Raw genomic sequence first — 21,544 nt, 5'->3', positions numbered from 1 at the left:
TATCAACCGATATACCTTCACTGCTGGACACAGGTCTCTTGTAGGGATCCTTCCTTACTAACCCAGATTTTTTTAAAATGGACTTGTAATCAGACCTGGCAAGTGATGAAGCAGCCTAAGATGGAGCGCGCTTGCTTAGAAGATGCCTATTCACTCTCGACTTGAAGAGTGATAGAGAGATTTTCTCTTACTATCTATCTAAACAGTGATAGCTTAGTAGTTAAGACGTCGGTCTCCAATTAGGAAGGTCGGTGGTTCGATCCCAGCCCGGCTAGCATGGGCAGTAGATAAAAATTATATCCCCGATTATATCCACTGATTTGTATGACATCAGTGGATATAATCCGGGGATATAATTTTTATAAGCACTTCTAACACACGAGTATATATCGCTAACTATGTCTCTAACTTTTTGTAGTTATGTGCCTTTTTAACCGACTTCCAAAAAGGAGGTGGTTCTCGATTCTGCCCGTTTTAAGCCATAATGTCACTTGGTTTAGCAATGACGGAAAACATCGTGAGGAAACCTACATACCTGAGAGTATGGTAGGTACTTCATAATGTTCTCAAAGGTGTGTGAAATCTGCCGATCGGCACTAGGCCAGCGTGGTGGACAATGACCTTCTCATTCTGAGTCCCGTGTTCGGTCACTACTGACCAGCTGAGTTGATTTTGTTGATTATGATGACCTAGTTAAAAGTCCTTCGTAAAAAATATCTAACCTCATTTAGATCAGGCCGTCTATTGGTAGAAGGCATATTATGTGTCTCAAGATTGCCTAGATGCAGGGTCAAGTATTGCTTGAATGCTATTTCATAAGCACTGGTTACGCCTGAAATCAATAAAACTGCCAAAACTCTTTGCTCTAAGCATCTGGCGCGAATGTGGAAATGTTTGCACATGCGCAGACCAGTGTTGTCGGCGAGGGAAAAGAGATTTGCCTCATTTCAGGGTATTTGGGATATATCGTGGTATAAGAACTTTTTTAGGATGGATTTAGGTTTCAAAAACTCCGTGGGATCTCTTTGATTTCCCGGGGTCAAAAGCAGCGTATGTTCGTTTCCGTGATACAAGCTCTAATACCTAGTACTAAATTTCAGTTAAGAGGATGGACTATGAAATGCTAGCAGATAGACAGATAGAGACAATAATAGTTCGCATTAATAGGGTTCCTCTCACTCTATTTTCCTCATATCATAACATACAATTTTGTTATGCCTGAATTCGTTTATTCATTTTTTTCTGCACTTAAAAAAATATGTTGTTGTTTAGTGTTGTATTCTATGTTACTATCAAATGGAAATGTAGCTACCTACTGCAATTTTAGAGACGTACTCTGTCGCGCAAAAGTTTTTTCTCAAGAGAATTCACAAAAAGTTCACCTTGCTGATTTGCCTTTCACGATCGGGTCGATTCACCAAACTTCAAAATCCTAAAATTTTACATAGTATTTTAGACCTCAGCTGTCTTCAAGTGAAGCAGATTTTAAGGTGATGAATTTTCAAAAATCCTATCGTATTGCTCGCCTATTTTATAAAGGTCTTCTATACAAATGTTTATACCTACTCCCAGAAAATCTGTGCATTCATATCATTGTCTGTCAGTCAGTTACATAAACTTTATTAATACATAATTTATATTTTTGAGTTAAAATTTAAATGAAGCACAGCAGCACTGGAAGCACACGTCAAAATAACGAAGTGGAGCGAAATTTACGCGATGCAATTTATTTCTCTTAATTATGAATGAAAATATTCGTGATTATTGTTGAAAATGGAAAACGACATAACTCACAGTTGAAATAATTATTAAAAACCATTTTCACGGGAAAATGTCGGGCATATTTTAGCGAAAAGCACATTCGCGAGTTCGATATTATCGCGAGATGTGTTTAAAACTGGATTTTGTTAAATTGTTGTATTGATGTAGTTGTTGAGCCTTTCTTGTTGTTCGTTGTTGTTGCATAGTTAATCAACGTGTTGTGTCAGAGGTTGTGCTTTAACATTTTAAGAAATTTTGCTGACTGTAAAAGGTAATTATGTTTTGTGTACATACTATGTAATCAGCATCTGTGTCATAAGTAACTGTTGCGCGGGTACCTGCTTCAGGAAACATACAGCTTGGATAGATATGCATCGCAAAATTAAATAAAAGATAAAAATATTGCTGTTTAAAATATTTTTGTTAAAAAAAATCTTTAAAGGTGCGGTATATGAATCTACACAGCAGTTGCACTACTTCTTAAACCTCGACCCAAAAAGAGGGGTGTTATACGTTTGACGTGTGTATCTGTGTATCTGTCTGTGGCATCGTAGCTCCTAAACTAATAAGCCGATTTGAATTTAGTTTTGTTTTTGTTTGAAAGGTGGATTAATCGAGAGAGTTCTTAGCTATAATCGAAGAAAATCGGTTCAGCCGTATGGAAGTTATCAGCTCTTTTCTAGTTACTGTAACCTTCACTTGTCGGGGGTGTTATAAATTTTTAATTAAATAAATAAAAGTAGTTTATAATTACTGTCAACAATTATTATTATTAGATGTGAAACATTTCTTACAACCCCTAAGAGGTGTTTACTTTTGTTGGTCTGATAAAATATAACTTAAGTACCTAAGTATTTACTTTGTTAAGTACTAGCTTTTACTTGTGACTTCATCCGTGTGGTTTACTTAATGTACCCATTGGCACTTGGGGATAATGTAGCTATCTATCACTGAAAGAATTTTCTGAATCAAAGACAAAAAATTTGTTTCGGAGATTACCTTTTAATTTAATGGTAAACTGTATTAAAATTAACAAGAAATATCGTACTTAGTTATAATACTACAAGTGTAAATTAAAAATTTATAACACCCCCGACAAGGTGAGGTTACAGTAACTAGAAAAGAGCTGATAACTTTCAAACGGCTGAACCAATTTTCTTGAATTACTTATAGCTATGAACACTCTCGATCAAGCCACCTTTCAAAAAAAACCAAATCAAAATCGGTTTATTAGTTTAAGAGCTAAGATGCCACAGATAGATACACAGATAAACACGTCAAACTTATAACACCCTTGCCTTGCCTTGTACGATGGCACGGAATCCTTCGTGTGTGAGTCCGATTTACACTCGACTGTTTTTTTTTTTTTAATATTCAGCAAGTTACGAAAAAAATATTGGCAAAAACGATAACTTTTCAAGGCGGCCCTCGTAATTTAGCCGATGCCTGAAATTATGTTCGAAATTTGTAGAGCGTGGGCGGTACAAGCTTTCAGTGACAGAATAATGGGTCGTCGTACCTACCTATACAAACATGTTTACTGATCGCTTAATTAAAACGAGTCACAAAAGCCATGGAATTTCTAATTTTGGAGTTGGACTCACAGCAATCATATTAAGTTTATGGTTACCAGCCAACCACTATATCGTAAGCACTAGGCTATTAACGCTCAAAAAAATAATAAATAATAAATAAATAAGTAGAACATTGCAGAAGTTAAAATATATTAAATTAAATACAATAATTAAACGAAACATAAACTATTTTACTCATCTTTAATTTGATGTGTTCATTTATTTATTTTTACTTTTTATTTCTCGTATCTGTCGCCTATACATTACATATTAGACAGTACATACAAATTGTGTATTAATTTTATTTAATTAGTGCATCCCTTCCGCTTTCTTTAATTTTCATTATATTATCCTCTACCCTAAAGTTGCCTGGAAGAGATCGCTATTTTAGCGATAAGGCCGCCTTATTGTACAAACATCTATTTTGTTGTAATCACACTAATATTATAAAGGAGAAAGTTTGTAAGTGTGTGTGTGAGTGTGTATGTTTGTTACTCCTTCACGCAAAAACTACTGGACGGATTGGGCTGTTTAGAATGGAGATAGATTATACCCTGGATTAGAACATAGGCTACTTTTTATCCCGGAAAATCAAAGAGTTCCCACAGGAATTTTAAAAAACCTACATCCACGCGAACGAAGTCGCGGTTATCAGCTAGTCATTCATATTTTTAATGTTAATTTGGTGCACAATAAAGAATATTTTACTTTTACTTTACTTTATTAAATTTTAAGTAACGATGATGATGCTCTTAGAACTTAATTAAAAGGGACAATAAGATATATTAATTAAAGTCCATAAGTCAAGAACGTATCTGTTTTAGAAATGACCTGCCTTGTTAGAGATTTGTTAAGTTCGCTAAGTCCGCTTAAGCTGAAGGTCAATAGAGTGAGCAAGCAACTCTTAATTGCTGAATCCAAGATCAACAGAGCTTTCTCTCAAAATTGTTCCCGTAGAAAGGAAGATAAGACTTGATTAAGAGAATATTATTATTACTAGATGATGCCCGTGATGTCGTCTGCGGGGATTTAGGTTTTTTTTTTTTAAATCCCGTAGGAAACCGTATCTATCCCGTATCGATCCCGTAAGAAATCGTAATCTACGTGGACGAAGTCGCGGGCATCAGCTAGTCTCAATATATAAAAGGAAAAGCTGACTAATCTATCAACGCAACGCTCAAACTACTGGACGGATTGGGCTGTGGCATGCAGATAGCTAGACATCCGCTAAAAAAGGGGGCAAAATAGGTGGTTGAAGTTTATGTAGTCCAAGCGGACGAAGTCGTGGGCATCAGCTAGTCAGTATATCTATACATATAATAAAATTGTAGAAAAGTGGTGTCTGTACAATGGAAATATATAAAAAAAAAGTAGCAGGGGTTGTTATTATATCGATGCCGAACCCGAAATTGTTGTCTGTTTGTCTGTTTGTCTGTGTGTTTGTGCACGCTAATATCAGAAACGGCTTATTCGATTTAGATACACTAATATATTGTAGTAAGCTTCACTTAACATTTAGTGTTTATTTCATGTCAATCGGTTCATAAATAAAAAAGTTATGTCCATTTAAAGAATCACGGCGAACATTTTTAACGTACAGAGTATATGCTGCCCGAAAAGTCACTATTCCACGCGAACGAAGTCGCGGGCACAGCTAGTATATAAATATATATATAACTTTTAGTTTAAAAGTATGTTTGTTCCAGAATATATAATGCGGTATAAGCGGCGAACTTCTCAAACCACGAGAGCTTCGCGCCATTCCGACAAGAAATACACAATTCGTAAGTTGTCAAACGCTTATACTAAGTTTTAGGTTAATTAACCTAAGGCTCAGGCTTGAGTGTCTGTTCTGCTTGAGAGGCGCAGCGGGGTATATGGTGTTTTTCTGTCCTGTGGTAGTGAAGCCTGATACTACACGCTCTATCTTGATAATCTGATCGTAGCCTGTGTTGGATGGGTGCCCAACGAGTCACACTCAAACGTGTCACAATGTGACTCGTTGGGAATTCTACTACTCTAGGACTCTGGGTGTGATTAAATGGGAAGAAAAAAATGCTAAAGAATCACATTAGTGTAACCCTCGCAGAACGTACATCACTCCGGCCTTACCTTGAACACATAAAGAAAATCAGTGAAGTGAGAATCGAACTTACACATAGACAGACAGATAGACAGACAGACACAATTTCGCATTTATATGGATTTGTATCCTGAGTAGCGGCGTTCACGCACTACGTCTTGCTAGTTTGACCGCTGCACTCCTTTACGTCCCACAGACAGCGCATGACTCTGTTCTCAGCCTTAGGTTAATAAAGCCCTAATCTCAGTCATAACTCTCTCCCTCTTAATTGTTAAGCCTGGTCCCCAACCGCAACCTCAAAATTGAAGCACTCCCGAAACTTATTAGGGACACTTCCTAATTCACTCACTTTTAATTAGTTTAGAGGCCTCAAGAGACAAACATGACATGTACAGGGTTTAACCAGAACGCTAGCAAAAACTAAGCGTTATTATTATACTAACTTAGCACAATCCAATGCCAATAACCATTTGCCCCATCTTGTAGTTTTAGTGATTTAGTATTTTTCAAACTCGCATTGTATAGCGTGCAAAACTCGGTACAATGTCCTACCTACGATTTCGCGCGTGGCATTGACTTCGAATGACCTATTTACGGAACGTTCGTTGACCTCTAGAGTCAGACAGATGTTTTATTGCCAATATATTGTGAACTTTTAAAATATACAGGATTTGGTTTTATTTTCGTAGTTTTTTTTTATGGTATCTTATCAGTAATCTTCAGTGCTATCACTTGTCTTCGTTTTTGCTAGCGTTGTGGTTACATCCTGTATATAATATCCGTTGTACACAATCTCTAAACTTAAAATCTTAGTTCTGCTGAATGTAGGTATTGCTAATGCTACTCTGGTCTCTTTCATAATGCAAAAAAAGATAGCACTTAGATGTAGACCTGTTAATTTAACTTAGAGAACTACAGAATTAGCCACATGGAGCACGGTCTTTAGAAATTAAATTTCAGCTATGTATGTACTGAGAAATAATTTGCGGACTGACGCAACTTCGTTTTGGTAATGGTACCTACATTTATATGTGGTTATATGCCGCATGCGGAGAATCTGTGATCTGGGAACAATTTATTAACCCCCGACCTAAAAAGAAGGGTGTTATAAGTTTGACGTGTGTATCTGTGTAGATATCTATCTGTGGCATCGTAGCTCCTAAACGAATGAACCGATTTTAATTTAGTTTTTTTTGTTTGAAAGGTGGCTTGATCGAGAGTGTTCGTAGCTATACCTAATCGAAGAAAATCGGTTCAGCCGTTTGAAAATTATCAGCTCTTTTCTAGTTTTCTTATAGAGGTTTTTGTGTCGGGGTTTTTTAAATTTTGAGTTATTTTAATTATGAGTGCGTTCATATACCAATATGAAACATTTTCACGAAATTATTTTGGATTACAGGACCCTTTATTCATCTAAAAATACCTTCCTAATCTATCTGGCGTTTTTTTTAATTGTGTAAAGTACTTTTCTCAAACTGACCTATGCCACTGGACCAAAATAAACCCAAGGGATTAGCCGAACTTCAATTAATTCGTGTTTGTTTATAATATTATCCTCTGAATATACAATCGAAGTTTGTCACTTGAAACTAATATCGGTTGTTTGAAAATGAGTTCTGGGATGCGGGCTATGTGTTTAAAACTTTGTCGATTAAAACTTTTTAGCTATAGGGTAGTAAATACGTACCTATACGTTGTATCGAATCCGCTTCAGGGTAATTTGTTTTTGTTTTGGTAGGTATTGATTTTATAATTTGGGAACGACTTTATTGGTGTCCAAGAACCGTGATAGCCTAGTGGTTAAGATATCTGCCTCCTATTCGGCAGGTAGGAGGTTCCATCCTGGGCATGCACCTGTAACTTTTCGAAGTTATATACGTAGTAAGCAATGAAATATCACTTGCTTTTACGGTGAAGGAAAACATCGCGAGACAATCTGCATGCCTGAGAACTCTCCATGATGTTCTCAAAGGTGTGTGAAATCTGCCAATCCGCAGTTTGCCAGCATACAGCGTGGCGGACTACCTGTGGCCTAAACCCTTCTCATTTCAAGGGGAGACTGGTTGAGATTGATTGAGTAGGGTCTCTGGGTATTAAACACGGGGTGTCTGTAACCCGCGGGAGAGTAGGTCCTTGAGTTGGAAGGCGAGCCGTTCTTTGCAGCAAGCCTTAAACTGTGTTGGGGACACCTTTTAGTCCCAGAGCTGGGCCTGCTTTGGCGGGTGCCGTTAGTTAGGCTGCAGTTGAATACGTTCCTGTCCCTGTGCCAAGCAACAAAGAAAGAGACGGAGAGCCGTGGGGTTTTAATCGGTAAGAGTCCAACATAACCACCGCGCCTCACGAGCGCGATGGTATCCATGAGGATTTCCCACGTTAAATAAAAAGGCACATCAACTTTCATTAGTCTGACTCAGCTAAATAGTGTGAAAATCACTGAAGATACTTCTTTCTAATTTTCGATGTCTAGCTGGTTAAGGCTATCCTTGCCAACGATCCCCCGTCGATTTCCTACGTATGATATTATTGTTCTTATCTCTATCTGCCCTGGTTCGTGCATTCTCGGTTCCTAGATCGGTACATTTGTGATAACCAAATTTCAAATTGCTGTGATTGGCTGAATTTACCATGTTCTTGCTGCGACAGTGAGTTTGAGCCACTAGCGGAACAATGTTAGCCGGTCAGAAATGATTGCAATTAGTCAACCTGTTTGACGTCCGTGTTCTGTTTTCGATTACAAAAAAGAAAAAGTTGTTGTTGCAATCATCAATTTTAGCAAATAGTGAAAGAGAGTCGGCCAATCAGAGGTCACAACTACCGTCACACTTTCTGTCACACTATGGCAGTAGGCATACCGAGTAATGAAAACAATTTTTCATTCTGTCTAGGTCGAAGTAGGGTTGCCACCTGGCTCTTTTTGATTTACAGGCTACCACCATCAAAAATACGGGGTTTAGATTTGAAGAAATTTGAAAATTTGAAGTATTTGAAGAAATAGGCGGTGGTTCTCTCTGAAATGCATGGAAAGCCTATTTAGATATTTCAGTTTATTTATAAGTTTTGTATTTTTTCCCTGTATGTTGCCGTATCTTGATTGGTGAACTGTATTTGCAATGTGGTTTTAAATAAAAGATTTATTTATTTAAATAGCTTTTAAAAACTCTTAGTGTTGTAAAGCAAAATGTTATACATTTGATGCATACAATCTTCTCATTTCAACTTAAAATTACATTTAATTTGTAATTCCACCTTCACAGTATCAATACTATGGCCGTAGCCAGGAATCGATTGCGGGAGAGGTTTTATTAGGGCCGGAACTGAATCCTGTCATGAGGAAAAAACATTCACTCAACTTTATGGGCTAATTACCTGGTTAGTGGAATTTCGCCTTTCAATTTGACAGTGAGATAAAATACAACAATAAAAAAGCGCGAGCGCAGTGAGCGTAAGTGTTTTTGGTTCAATACAGAAAAATTAAAGTGAAAGGGAAACGAGTGTAGCCATAGCAAGATTTTATTTTTAAAGCTTCCTATCCATACTAATATAACGAATACGACAGTATATCTATTTGCCTATCTATTTGTTACCCTTTCACGGCCCATCTTCTTTACCAAAATTTTGGTACTTACTATTCAGAGGTAACTTGCATCCCAGACATTTTTTTTAGGCGGCTTTTTAGCCCGGAAAATCCCCCACGGAATTTTTAAAAATCTAAATTCATGCAAACGAAATTGCGGGGTTTACACCAAGTAATAGAAATTCAAAGCGCGAGTGAAGTGAGCGCGAAATGTTTGATATATTTCCAAAAAAAAAATTGGTAAGCAAATGCAAGAAATAGTGTAAGTATTATTTTAGGCTTAGGTTTTTGACGGCTTCCCAGGCGCAGTCGCCATTTCAAAATTTCTGGTCTGGTGGGAGGCTTCGGTCATGGCTAGTTATATGGTTAGTATGGCCCTAACGGCCAAGAAATTAGACTGCATCATCACTTACCACTAGAATAGATTAAAGTCACGGGCTAACTTGTATAAAAAAAGGCTTACATCCTCAAACCAAGCCCCGCCGCCTTGGCTACGACCATGATCAATATTGAGTGGGTTTCGGCTACGCATTGCCGCAAAAGGAAAATATTCTTTCTACTGGACATAACGTCAGTGTTTGATTTCGCCAGCCAGCTCCTACTGAATTTGTAAAAAACCGGCCAAGTGCGAGTCAGACCCACGCACCGAGGGTTCCGTATTCGGGTATTTTTTCCGACATTTTACTCGAGAAATCAAAAACTGTTATGCATTAAAAAAATATGCATAAAAATAAATAAAAATCTGTTTTAGAATGAACAGGTAAAGCCCTTTCATATGATAACCCACTTGATATATGTAGTTATCTTACTTTGAAAATTGAAAATACTAATATTTGTTCATGAACACATGACAGACGGATAGAAGGACAAATGGACAGACGGACAGACGGAAAGACTGACAGACTGACAGACAACGAAGTGATCCTATAAGAGTTCTATTTTGCTTTTGAGTTACGGAACCCTAAAAATATTTAGTTTTATTTGCCCCGTATTTTATTTTCATAATTACAGGTTTCTGTATCCTGAAATACGGGGTAACCAGTAAAATACGGGGCCTCTGGCAACCCTATTCGGAAAACACTGTCACATTCAAGTTAATGTCAAATATTTTGATTTCAATTACAGAAAGCTGCATCAATCATTATTACAATATTTTCTTTGTTGTGATTGGCTGAATTTTTGAGTTTCAGCCAATAAACAGACTATTTGCCAATTAAACGTCATAACAATATAAATGCCAGAAAGTTTAACCAAATAAAACAAACTTAATGAGAACCTAGTGAGAATGCAAACGGCACACAATTTATAATACATATTATGTTAGTCGTATATAATAGATATTATAGTAGTCGTTCACTTTGGTAATAGTCAGATTGTCATCAGTAAAATTGATATTGGTCGATGTATCGTAAATTATTGTTTCGGTGACAAATATTTTTATTATCTATTTATCTTTGAACAGAATGGAATAGAATGAAATGGAATGGAATACAATGATAAATTTTTATTCCTGTAAACTTTTAGGTAAACTTCAAAGTGTTTTTGGATGGTCAGAAAAATTTACCACTGGTTCGGAATGCCGATCCTACGTTTTCTAGGGTTTCGTACCTCAAAATGAAAAACGGAACTCTTATAGGATCACTTTGTTGTCTATCTCTCTGTCTGTCGTGTGTGTCAAGAAAACCTCTAGGGTACTTCCCGTTGACTCAAAACCATGAAATTTGGCAGGTAACCTAACTGCGTAATTTTGGGTAGTTTTTTTAATCGATAGAGAAAGTTTGCGACATTGTTCAATAAAAAATTTGGATTCCAACTCCTCAACCCTGATGTTGCAGGGGACCTGACTACTAAAGCTAATGGGATTTAAAAAGTGTCGATTATTAATTGATATTGAAGGTATCTATACCAAGTAAACACTTTGTCGTTGACCTCAACCCTGATGCTGTAAGAAATTGCATTCCTAAATCCTGGTGATCCCTCGGGATTTGAAAAGGATCATCCGTTTAAATATTCTTACGTGATACAGAAACAAGTTGCATCCCGGGGACGGGCTATTACGGAGAGGCAACTTTTGTTCTGGGAAATGAAAGGATCGGGATTTTTAAAAACCTAAATCCACGCGAGCGAAGCTGCGGGCATTAGCTAGTTGTAAATATATTTAGAAGCTACTATAAGATAATAGATAAGGTACTTATTTCCTTATATTTTTATTGTATGGCAGCGCGCGGTTTTAAATTATAAATTGCACGTCCTGTCCTTTTCTGTAATACATTTTTTTCTCAATATCTACCGCTTTATCTCATAGCAAGAGTCCGTAAGACATAATACAGTGAAAATAGGCAAAATATACAATTTTTGCAGTTTCCACGTCAGTACCTGTCGAATTTTTCTAACAGTGTAAGCAGCAGAGCTGAGTTTACCATCTAGTGTTGATATGTGGGTGTTCCATAGAAGCTTTGCATCTAACATTATACCGAGAAACACGGGGTTCTCCTTTATTTTCAACATATGATAATTTATCAATGAATTTATGACATTTAAGGTCCTGGTATTGGGCAGTGTGAATTCAACACACTTAGATTTCTTTGCATTTGGAAGTAAATTGTTAGCAATAAATCAGAGAGTGACCTGTGATATGGCATTACATATAGTATACATTGTCAAAAATTATAATATTAAAGCTGTGCGTATTGCGTGAGGAATAGGTTGCAAGAGAGTTGCAACTTGCAGGGTTTGATGCATGCGCTATTGCCAGCAAACATGAGACATATTTTTATCTACAGGCAACGTCTGAGTAGGTAACGCATACGTCTAACGCAAGTTGAAATGTACCAGTGTATTTAGTTAGACCTATCGACAAGTTTGGAGTTGGGTGCAGTCTAAATGTGGCCCGTGTGTTTAGACTGTCAGTTTCTGTCAGTTTCACGTGTCGTCCCCCGCACTTCACCACCCCGCTTGCACAAATCGAGACAGCACGAAATTTTCAAGATTTCTGGGTGTAATTTCTGGTTTTCGTAGTTCCCACATAATTATAACAATATAAAATATATAACGATAATTTTTTTACTACATAATATTCATTAAATTTTCTAGGTCTGTGGTTTTTCCAAATTTCATTAAATTGCTTCGTTGTCTAGAAAAACGAGCACAAAGTTGGGCCTTTTTTTAAAGAAAAATACAAATCTTTGAGCCCCTGTAATTTTAAAACTACATATTTTTAGAAAAATCTAAAACACCACAGACACAGATATTAGTTTCTAGACTATGTCTGCAAAATTTCATGGACTTTGGTTGCTTAATATTCAAATGAAATGGGAACTACGATTGTATGGAGTAAGTGACGGAGAGAGCTCTGTTAAGACAGATCAATATATTTATTAATCTGACATAGCTAAGTAACGAGAACTTACATTCTAGTTTTTTGTCGGTCGCTGCTTACCTCTACGGACAAATTTTTATCGGTCTGACCAAGCTAAATAGCAAGTAAACTACCTTCTAGTTATCTTTTGCTAGCTGGTTCTCGGACTAATTTTTATCGGTCTGAGTTAGCTAAATATAATATTATTCTGGTACAATGTCTATGCGCCGTTATCACTAAAGCGGATACTTTTAGCCCAGCTCTTAAGTAGACGTGATAAATATTTATGCCAAGCGTCTAAGTCTACCTTTCGGATGTTGGCATACTGCCAAATGCTATCAGACAATGTTACGGCGCCTCGCAGGCTGTGGCAGCAATATCGTCTCTATTGTGCTGTTGCTGCATAGCATTTTGTGACACAGGCTTTTGTCTATCTTGGCTTTATTAAAAAGTACGCATTTTTAATCAGCACTTGTGAAGCATGGTAATTCATATTGGCTAATCTAAGTTTAGACAACATTGCTCTTAATATTAAGGGAGCTCCTCAAATAATTCCTTTTGAGCCATAAAATCTTCCTTTGTGTAGACTGTTAGGACCTTGACGAAGTATCTTAATTCATATTTTTTGCACGTACTTGAAATAAAATTTATTATTCTATTATCTCTCAAACAAATGACATATTTTCTTCTATTGCCTACTTTATTGGAAAAGTGCTGCGGGTGATGAAAAGAGAAAAATAGTACCTTCTCTAAGTTACTTACATTGTTACGAGTTTCGGAAACTCGTACGAAAGTTTAGCACGTCTTTTCAACTAGTTTGAGAGAAACAATTTTATAAATAAAGCTTGATATGGCGTGTTTGTTTTTATTAGGGGTCCGTACCTCAAAAGGAAAAAATGAGTCCTTATAGGATCATTTTGTTGTCTGTCTGTATGTCTGTCCGACTGTCTTGTCTGTTAAGGAAAACTATAGAGTACTTCACGTTGACTAATCATTATGTGGTCGATATCCAATCTACTCGCATGAATCTTTTTTGCTCAACATTTCTGAACTGCTAAGGTTTGGAACGCCCTTCCGGTGATCGTGTTTCCTGCCACATATAACTAATAGACAGTAGGTAGGTTTTTATGACGTAGACATTCACTAAGAAAATATTATTGGAAATTGCACCCCGACAGGGGGTTTAATGGGGGATTTCAATTACAATGTCATTTATTAATAAAATTTATATAAAAATCAAACGTCTAGATGTATGAAAATTGTTATTTGAATCTTCAGGCAAAAGTGAAGAAGTAGGTACGGTACGTGTATCAGTATTTATGGAAATTGCACCCCTCAATAATTTTCAAAAATCTACTCCAGCGAAGCCGGGGCAGGCGAGTTAGTCCATACTAATATTATAAATACGAAAGTGTGTCTATCTGTCTGTCTGTCTGCTAGCTTTTCATGGCCCTACAGTTTAATCGATTTTGATGGTATAGAGTTTGCTTACATCCCGGGGACGGATATAGGCTACTTTTTATTCCGGAAAAGTAAAGACTTCCCACGGGATTTTTAAAAACTTAAATCCACGCAGACGAAGTCGCGGGCATCAGCTAGTTTTAACTATAACACTAGAAGTAGAGTAGGTAGATATTTTGTCGCTATTATGTGGGTGGTAATAAAAGAGGTAGGTATTCTTTTTTATTTTCCCCTTTATCTGGGCTAAACTTAATCCTCTCATTTTATTATCCCCCGCGCAAGGGGTATATTTTGCAAAGGAGAGATCTCGCTTGATTATGTAATTATTTGATAGCGAGGGTAGAAACGACCCAGATACCGAACAACCGGAACGGAAAGTGTTAAGAGTACACTTCTTACACGCTTCTCCATACAAACGTAATTAGGGCTATTATTAATTAGGTCTATTTTTCTATTCTTTGCAGTTGTTGTGGATCTATAAGTAAGCCATATATCGATTTATCGATTTATAGCTATCTATGCCTCAAAACAATTAATATAGTAAAATTGTATTCATTTTAAACGATATGGCCCTTGAAAAATCTCTACTTTAGGGCTGAGGCATCTTCGGGCTTGAGTGCGTAAATAAACTACATGAAAAGCTAGAAAATTTAAAAATTAACAACTTTATCATAATTTTATATGTTTTTAGTCTGTGCCAAAAACTGTTTTCTTTTGCCAAAAAATAGGCGCAATACCAAACATCGATTTGCAATTTTCACTTTGCCATTTTTGTCTAAAAAATCTTCCACCTACCAACGAGTTCTCGGTTTGATGAAGCGGACTCTTAAATGAAAAGTTTTGTTGCGTCAACAAAAATAAAACTTAGCAATGGAGTAAGAAAATAATGTTATTATTTATTCGTAGTTTGAAATTCTATAGTAAATATCATAAATAAATTAAATGAATTAATAGATTTACAAACTGGACAATCTGTTACACCTAAACAATTTAGCTAAGTAAGTGTATAATTTCATATTGATCTTGCCAACTTAAGAGTTCATCAAGCACAACTTCCATCTTCGGGTTTCCTCCAAGACGAGCGACCTGTGGACCGAAATTCAAAATTGTATTTTTTTAAGGATCCGTACCTCAAAAGGAAAAACGGAACTCTTGTAGGATCACTTTGTTGTCTGTCTGTCTGTCCATCTGTCCGTTTGTCTGTCAAGAAAACCTATAGGGTACATCCCGTTGGCCTAGATTCTAGAATCATGGAATTTGGCAGGTGTTCATGAAAAAATTATTAAATACTAGTTGATGCCCGCGACTTCGTTCGCGTGGATGAAGGTTTTTTAAAAATCCCGTGGGAACTCTTTTATTTTCCGGGATAAAAAGTAGCCTATGTGCTAATCCAGGGTATAATCTATCTCCATTCTAAATTTCAGCCAAATCCGTCCAGTAGTTTTTGCGTGAAGGTGTAACAAACATACACACACACACACACACACACACACACACACACACACACACACACACACACAAACACACACACACACACACACACATACAAACTTTCGCCTTTATAATATTAGTGTGATTTTCCATTTTCAAAGCAAGATAACTACACCAAGTGGGGTATCATATAAAAAGGCTTTACCTGTACATTCTAAAACAAATTTTTATTTATTTTTATGCATAATAGTTTTTGATTTATCGTGCAAAATGTCAAATAAAATACCCGAGTACGAAACCCTCGGTGCGCGAGACTGACTCCCACTTGGACGGTTTTTTACCTCTGCCCGGGCTGCCTTGTCGAGGTCTAGGAGGACGTCGCGTGTATACTGCAAGCTCCCGCTTTTTTCCAGTAACGAAATGCAGTACTTCTTGACATTAGCATCACGGGTCCGTTTCCGTAAAATATCTTTGTACTGCTAAGGATTAATAAAATAAAATTTCACGTTTTTACCGTTGGCAGTTTTGGGAAAAATTGCACGTTTTACCACCTTTAACATATTGTATCAACCATTCTATATTATGTAGGTATATTCAGCATTGGCTAAGGTAGCAAGCATTTCTAGAAAGTACCTAGATCTGAGAACCTATATTAAAAAGTTGCTAGATCAAGCGGTCTGAATTTAACATGTCAGTCAGTCAGTTTCTCCTATAAATAAGAGATAAGGCTGCTTATCAGTATCCGTGTCTCAGCGCCATACCTCGGGAATACCATACCTCCAGCATACGGGAAGAACGTACTGTCAAACACTTTAGTTTTCAACATTGAGGCAACTTTAAAAAAAATCAAATCACACAAGTTACAAAATAAAATCTTTTTTCAAATCTATATGCTTGTCAATACTCTCCAACCGCGCATTTATTAACCCCCGACCCAAAATGAGGGGTGTTATAAGTTTGACGTGTGTATCTGTGTATCTGTCTGTGGCATCGTAGCTCCTAAACTAATGCACCGATTTTAATTTAGTTTTTTGTTTGAAAAGTGGCTTGATCGAGAGTGTCCTTAGCTATAATCCAAGAAAATCGGTTCAGCCGTTTGAAAGTTACCAGCTCTTTTCTAGTTACTGTAACCTTCACTTGTCGGGGGTGTTATAAATTTTTAATTTACACTTGTATTTTTTCTCGATCATAAGTGAGTATGTCGTGACAAAGCATTTTTGGTGTGATAGATCTATTGAGTAGATCTTGGGAACGAAAGAAAAGGGGCCTCGCTGAAGCGACTTCGCCTTCGTCTATATATTAGTCCACGCTACGTCTCTGTCCATGAGCTGACGAAACTGGAGATGATTATACAATAACCCTCCTATGGGCCGCCGCAGTCGGGTAAGAAGATCGTACAGGCGTTATTAATTTTAAAAGGATACTCAGTATTTGGTTGCCATCTGGTGTATTGCTTGCGTGGACGACAGGGAAACTGAACTTGCCCTCTGTCAGGTCTTCGAAATAACTCGTCTCCCTCGCCTGTAAAAAATAAAGTGAGTTAAGACTTTGAAATTCCGATGTACGAGTAAGTCTGTGAGCAGGCGGCCCTAGACACAAAATTTTCGATTGTATCACATTGCTATATCATTTCTCCATTCAGCAATGGTTGATTTTCTTGCTACAACAGTGCATTTTAATTTACAACCACAGAATTAGTGAATAAGGCACTTATTATTCGGATTTGTTGGATTCGGAAAATTGTTTTCTGCTGCGTCACGTCCCACTTAATTTATGGGTAGGTACCTATTATTCTTCTTCATCTATTCTGATTCCTGAATTGATTTTTGAAATGGTCGTGAGGTTTTAATTTTTTGGTCGCTGACCGGTCCCGAAATACCTACCTACCTATTACCTACCTACCTACCTATTGTATACCTACATGTGTATCTTCCGAGCCAGGCCATTCTTCTAAAGCCTGAAATTAAAAAACGTGAAATATTTATAAATTAGTTTTAAATCTATATTTTTGTTTTAAAAACTTACAGGAAATGATTACAGGAGGATATGATATAGAAGGATGGTACAATTAGTAGGAAACCAAAGAACCGACAAACATAGAAGCAGGCGTTATTTTGCGGAAGTCCATGATATATATATACAAGGAATAAAAAGCTAGATTTGCTATAATCCACTAAACCAAATAAATCTGTATGGTTGTAGCATGCGACATGTACCGCCCGCCCTCCCACTGATATTCTCGTACATGCAGGAAAAGCCAGCCACCAAGCAAGCCATACGCTTGCTTGAATTACCTATAGCAAATCAAGCTTTCGGTACCTTGTAAACACAAATACATAATATGGCCTGCTAAGCTCAGAAAAGAAAGCCCAATGATTCGTCTATGTATTCCATTTAAAAACTGAATTATTGCTTTGTCGGCTCTTCTCTGTAGAACGCCATTAGAATCTGCTTTTAGAACCAGTGCCCCTACCACTCTTAGGCCCGGTTTCCACCTAAGTGGAGCGGAGAGGAGATATGTTTAGTTCCCCAATAGATTATTAAAAGACGACGTGATAATTTTTTCACATCATAATTTATTATAGCAATCTATTGGTCGACTAAACAGATCTCCTCTCCGCTCTGCTTAAGTGGAAAACGGGCCGTTTTCCACTTAAGCACTAATAAATATATATTTTTTTTATTTTATTTTAATTTTATACCTACCTCCTGTTTACCGATATTACAGTAATCTTCTCTTATCTGGAAGTACTTTCCTAAAGTCAAAGCTAAGTTAGTATAGTCCGTCTTGTCTTCGCTAAAGGATTGAAGCAAACGGACAGCCATCACTAAATATGCGCCATTTTCTACGAAAAGAAAATTCCAAAAAGGATTTAGTAGCTCGGTATCCATTAAACCTTGTAGTTATAGGGTGGGTGGATTGAATGAAAATCTTACAATTATCTTTTTATGGTATTGTGCCTCAAAAGGAAAAACGGAACCCTTATAGGATCACTTGTTTGTCTGTCCGTCTGTCGTGTCTGTCAAGAAAACCTATAGGGTACTTCCCGTTGACCTACGATCATGAAATTTGGCAGGTAGGTAGGTCTTATAGCACAAATAAAGGTAAAAATCTGAAAACCGTGAATTTTTGGTTATATCCATTGATTTTGGAGCGCCAATGGTCCCGCACTTACCGCGTGATAAACTTACTTCGTTGAGCCATATCCATATATTGAGCTTCAGTTGGACATATGCAATTATCTCGCCAGTAAATGTCTAGCCCTTGTCCGCGGACCACTTCTAGAAAATGCTCTATTAATATTTCTCCTGCCTAAAATAATAAACATTGAATTGAATTTGATTTTATTTACTAACTTCCCGTAGAGATATGTGCTTCCTCTGCACTTTTTAACTTTTTCTTCTTACTATATACAATATACATTTTTTGAAAAGTTTAAGTTAAAATGAAAGTTTGTTCTCTTATTACCTATAGCGAAATGTATACATTTTTTGACAAGTCTTTACCTATGACAGTTCACGAAATACAGCCCGCTGACAGACAGACAGACAGACGGATATTGGATGCTTAGGGTCCCTTTGGCAACCTTCGGGGAGCTTCGAGTACGGGTGCGAGCACTTCGAGCCGCCCGCAATTCTGTCCGGTAACCCTCGCCTGGGGCTCGGGCTTACAAATTTCAGTTCGTTTTTAACCGACTTCAAAAAGAAGGAGGTTCTCAATTCGTCGGAATCTTTTTTTTAAATGTATTTTCCCCGATTACTCAAAGACGCCTGGACCGATTTGTATTTTTTTGTTTGAAAGGGGTCACATCACATATAAGGGTGAAGATCTGATGAATATCTTCGGAGATGGAACACAGAACTTCTCAGTGTATAAGATCAGATCAGTTTAATAGCTTAGTAAACAGTGGTTTTTAACTAGGCTTAGCATATTTTAGTACAGTGGAGCCACTAAACATTGTGAAATAAAAAAAATTCAAGTCGGCTTTTTTTATAACCTACTTACCTAACACCCTCGTATCACAACGTATGCGTTATTTCAGTACACGACGTCCAATGTGCAATCGTCGTAATTGTGGTAGTTTCAGGGCTTACCTTGGGACTTATTTTCGAGAGTTTCTCTAATGCCAAAAATAATGCATGGAAAGCGGCGTTAATTGTCATCGGTAGTCCGTAAACACAATGCGCCGCCGGTAGCCCTCGCCGGACACTCGACTCGTCCTCAATATCGTCAACTCTGAAAAATAATAAAAACAGCTGTTTTTAACCCCCGACCCAATAAGAGGGGTGTTATTAGTTTGACGTGTGTATCTGTATATCTATGTATCTGTGTATCTGTGTATCTATCTGTGACCTCGTAGCGCCTAAACGAATGAACCGATTTTAATTTAGGTAGTTTTTTTTGTTTGAAATGTGGCTTGGTTGAGAGTATTCTTAGCTATAATCCAAAAAAGAAATGAAATAAAATGCTATTTATTTGCAAAATATACTCAATATGTTAGCAGACCAATTAATTAAATCATAGACGATGTGTTAATTTTATTACGTCATAACTTTTTGCTGTTAATACTGGCTACCCACGGTACGTGATTCTACGGATTATCACGCACGCTACGCAGCGCGCACAAAGCTCGGACGCCAACCACGACAAGCTGTGTCTGTGGTACCACGGACGATACGCTTACCACCGCACGTCCGCGTTCGTCCGCAATATCATACACCGTGGGAAGCCGGTATAATAATGATGTCTGGCAAATACACCCGTTAGTTTGTTCTTTACTTACATCAAAGCTGCGTTATGGAGCATATTGAGTACATCTAAGATTTGATGCACTTTCTCACTGGGCACTTTGAACCAATAGTTAAACGCAAGGATGATCTTTACTCTCAACTGCTTGCCTTTCACTTGCTGAATATAATTAAAGGGGGACAGGAGTTCCTGAAAATGAAAAAATAAACCTGTTAAGTACTGGTCGATTTTGGTTCGTTAAATTTTTTTTAAATCGGGGGAAACATTATTATCGTTATCATAGATCCCAAAACAATTTTTTTTTGTCGCTATGTCTGTCCATGCTCTATTTTATTTGGTTTAGAACAGCCCACAGAATTACACAATCAAATTATAATTTTTTTTAAAATTTCACAGCTCTCGTGTAACTAACTCCATTTCAATTTTTCCATCCACCAATTTTGTCATACCTACACAATAATATAATTTATAACTTACATTTTCATATTTAAATTCACTATACACTTTTTCTTCTGTCATTTTGAAACTATTCTGCACTTTACAATTTGATATGAATCGGGTATAAGATTAATTAATAATAATAATTCTTTGTGCCTAAGTATGTTTTTCAAAAGGAATCAGTCTTTCAAATGAATATACGACTACTTGGCACATTGTATTTATTTATGTTTAATATCTCTTAATGAATTTAAGGCTCATCGCAGACGCAATGATAATAATAATTAGTTATTTTACTAAGCCGGCCGAAGGCCGAGAATTTTACCGATTTAATACGTACAGGAAGGTCATCAACATCATGACCAATCTATTGCCAGCCCACTACTAAGTACGAGTCTCCTTTCAGAATGAGAAAGGTTTAGGCCATAGTCTGCCACGCTGGCCCAATGCGGATTGGCAAACTTCACATACTGTTGAGAACACTATGGAGAACTGCCAGGCATGCAGGTTTCTTCGCGATGTTTTTCTTCACCATTAAAGCAAATGATATTCAATTGCAAAATGCATACTACTCCGAAAAGTTAGAGATAGTGATACGTGAATACGAAAGAAAGATAGGTAAAGCTATGAAAAACACAAGATAATCGAAAGAATCAGTTCACTCTAGAAACACAGATTAGGTAAAACACATTACAATTTACATTGAAGGATTTTTCTACGTTAAACGAGCACGGTTTCGCTTGCAACGAACTTAGCAAGAGTGCATTATAGCTATTATGCACTCTGGCGTATCGTCCTCTGCTGACCTCGCGAAAACGATAATAATTGATCGGCCATCTGGCTGACCCGTTATGAGGCTGCCCGCGGCGAAGGCAAGCCAGCTGGAAGGCTGCAAACGATGGGTGATTTATTCGAATGACATTCGAATTATTCGATTATTGCTATTATTCGACACAAATCAAGCGAGTTTAGTAACTAGTAACATAAATGTTTTAAATTTAAATCATCTCCAATATGTCAAGCTTACCATAGTTGGGATGATGCCAATGTCAAAAATAAATTATTTCTTAGGAATTATTAAATAGAGGGTCTTATTAAATAGAGGGTCTTGGGG

General features: G+C 37.1%; 2 protein-coding genes across 2 annotated transcripts in view; one reads left to right on the top strand and one right to left on the bottom strand.

Moving 5' to 3' along the window:
* Positions 1–1,702: 1,702 nt before the first annotated feature.
* Positions 1,703–21,544, top strand: part of LOC123870957 (ras-like protein family member 10B) — a 61,203-nt gene continuing 41,361 nt past the window's right edge. The window contains exons 1-2 of the mRNA XM_045914472.1: positions 1,703–2,032; positions 5,042–5,119. Coding sequence (XP_045770428.1) covers positions 5,050–5,119 — 70 coding nt within the window. The 5' untranslated portion in view covers positions 1,703–2,032; positions 5,042–5,049. The remainder of the gene's footprint in view (positions 2,033–5,041; positions 5,120–21,544) is intronic.
* Positions 14,785–20,691, bottom strand: LOC123870956 (geranylgeranyl pyrophosphate synthase-like). The gene is made up of 9 exons (XM_045914470.1): positions 20,470–20,691; positions 20,027–20,181; positions 19,338–19,479; positions 18,435–18,555; positions 17,949–18,088; positions 17,164–17,199; positions 16,667–16,763; positions 15,584–15,711; positions 14,785–14,897 (listed from the first exon to the last, which is right to left on the bottom strand). The coding sequence occupies exons 1-9, from the start codon at positions 20,509–20,511 to the stop codon at positions 14,802–14,804; spliced, it is 957 nt and encodes a 318-aa protein (XP_045770426.1). The 5' UTR covers positions 20,512–20,691; the 3' UTR covers positions 14,785–14,801.

Source organism: Maniola jurtina, chromosome 13, assembly GCF_905333055.1.
Source record: "Maniola jurtina chromosome 13, ilManJurt1.1, whole genome shotgun sequence".
In the NCBI taxonomy this organism is placed as follows: domain Eukaryota; kingdom Metazoa; phylum Arthropoda; class Insecta; order Lepidoptera; family Nymphalidae; genus Maniola; species Maniola jurtina.
Note: the sequence above shows the minus strand (reverse complement) of the source record. Positions and strands in the feature narration are given on the sequence as shown.

Excerpts from the sequence above, each read along its gene's own strand:
- LOC123870956 (XM_045914470.1), bottom strand. The coding sequence starts at position 20,511 with ATGACAGAAGAAAAAGTGTATAGTGAATTTAAATATGAAAAT. Across the intron at positions 18,089-18,434 it reads TATGGATATGGCTCAACGAA|AAAATGGCGCATATTTAGTG; the intron begins GTAAGTTTATCA and ends TTCTTTTCGTAG. Across the intron at positions 16,764-17,163 it reads CTGGCTCGGAAGATACACAT|GCGAGGGAGACGAGTTATTT; the intron begins GTAGGTATACAA and ends TATTTTTTACAG.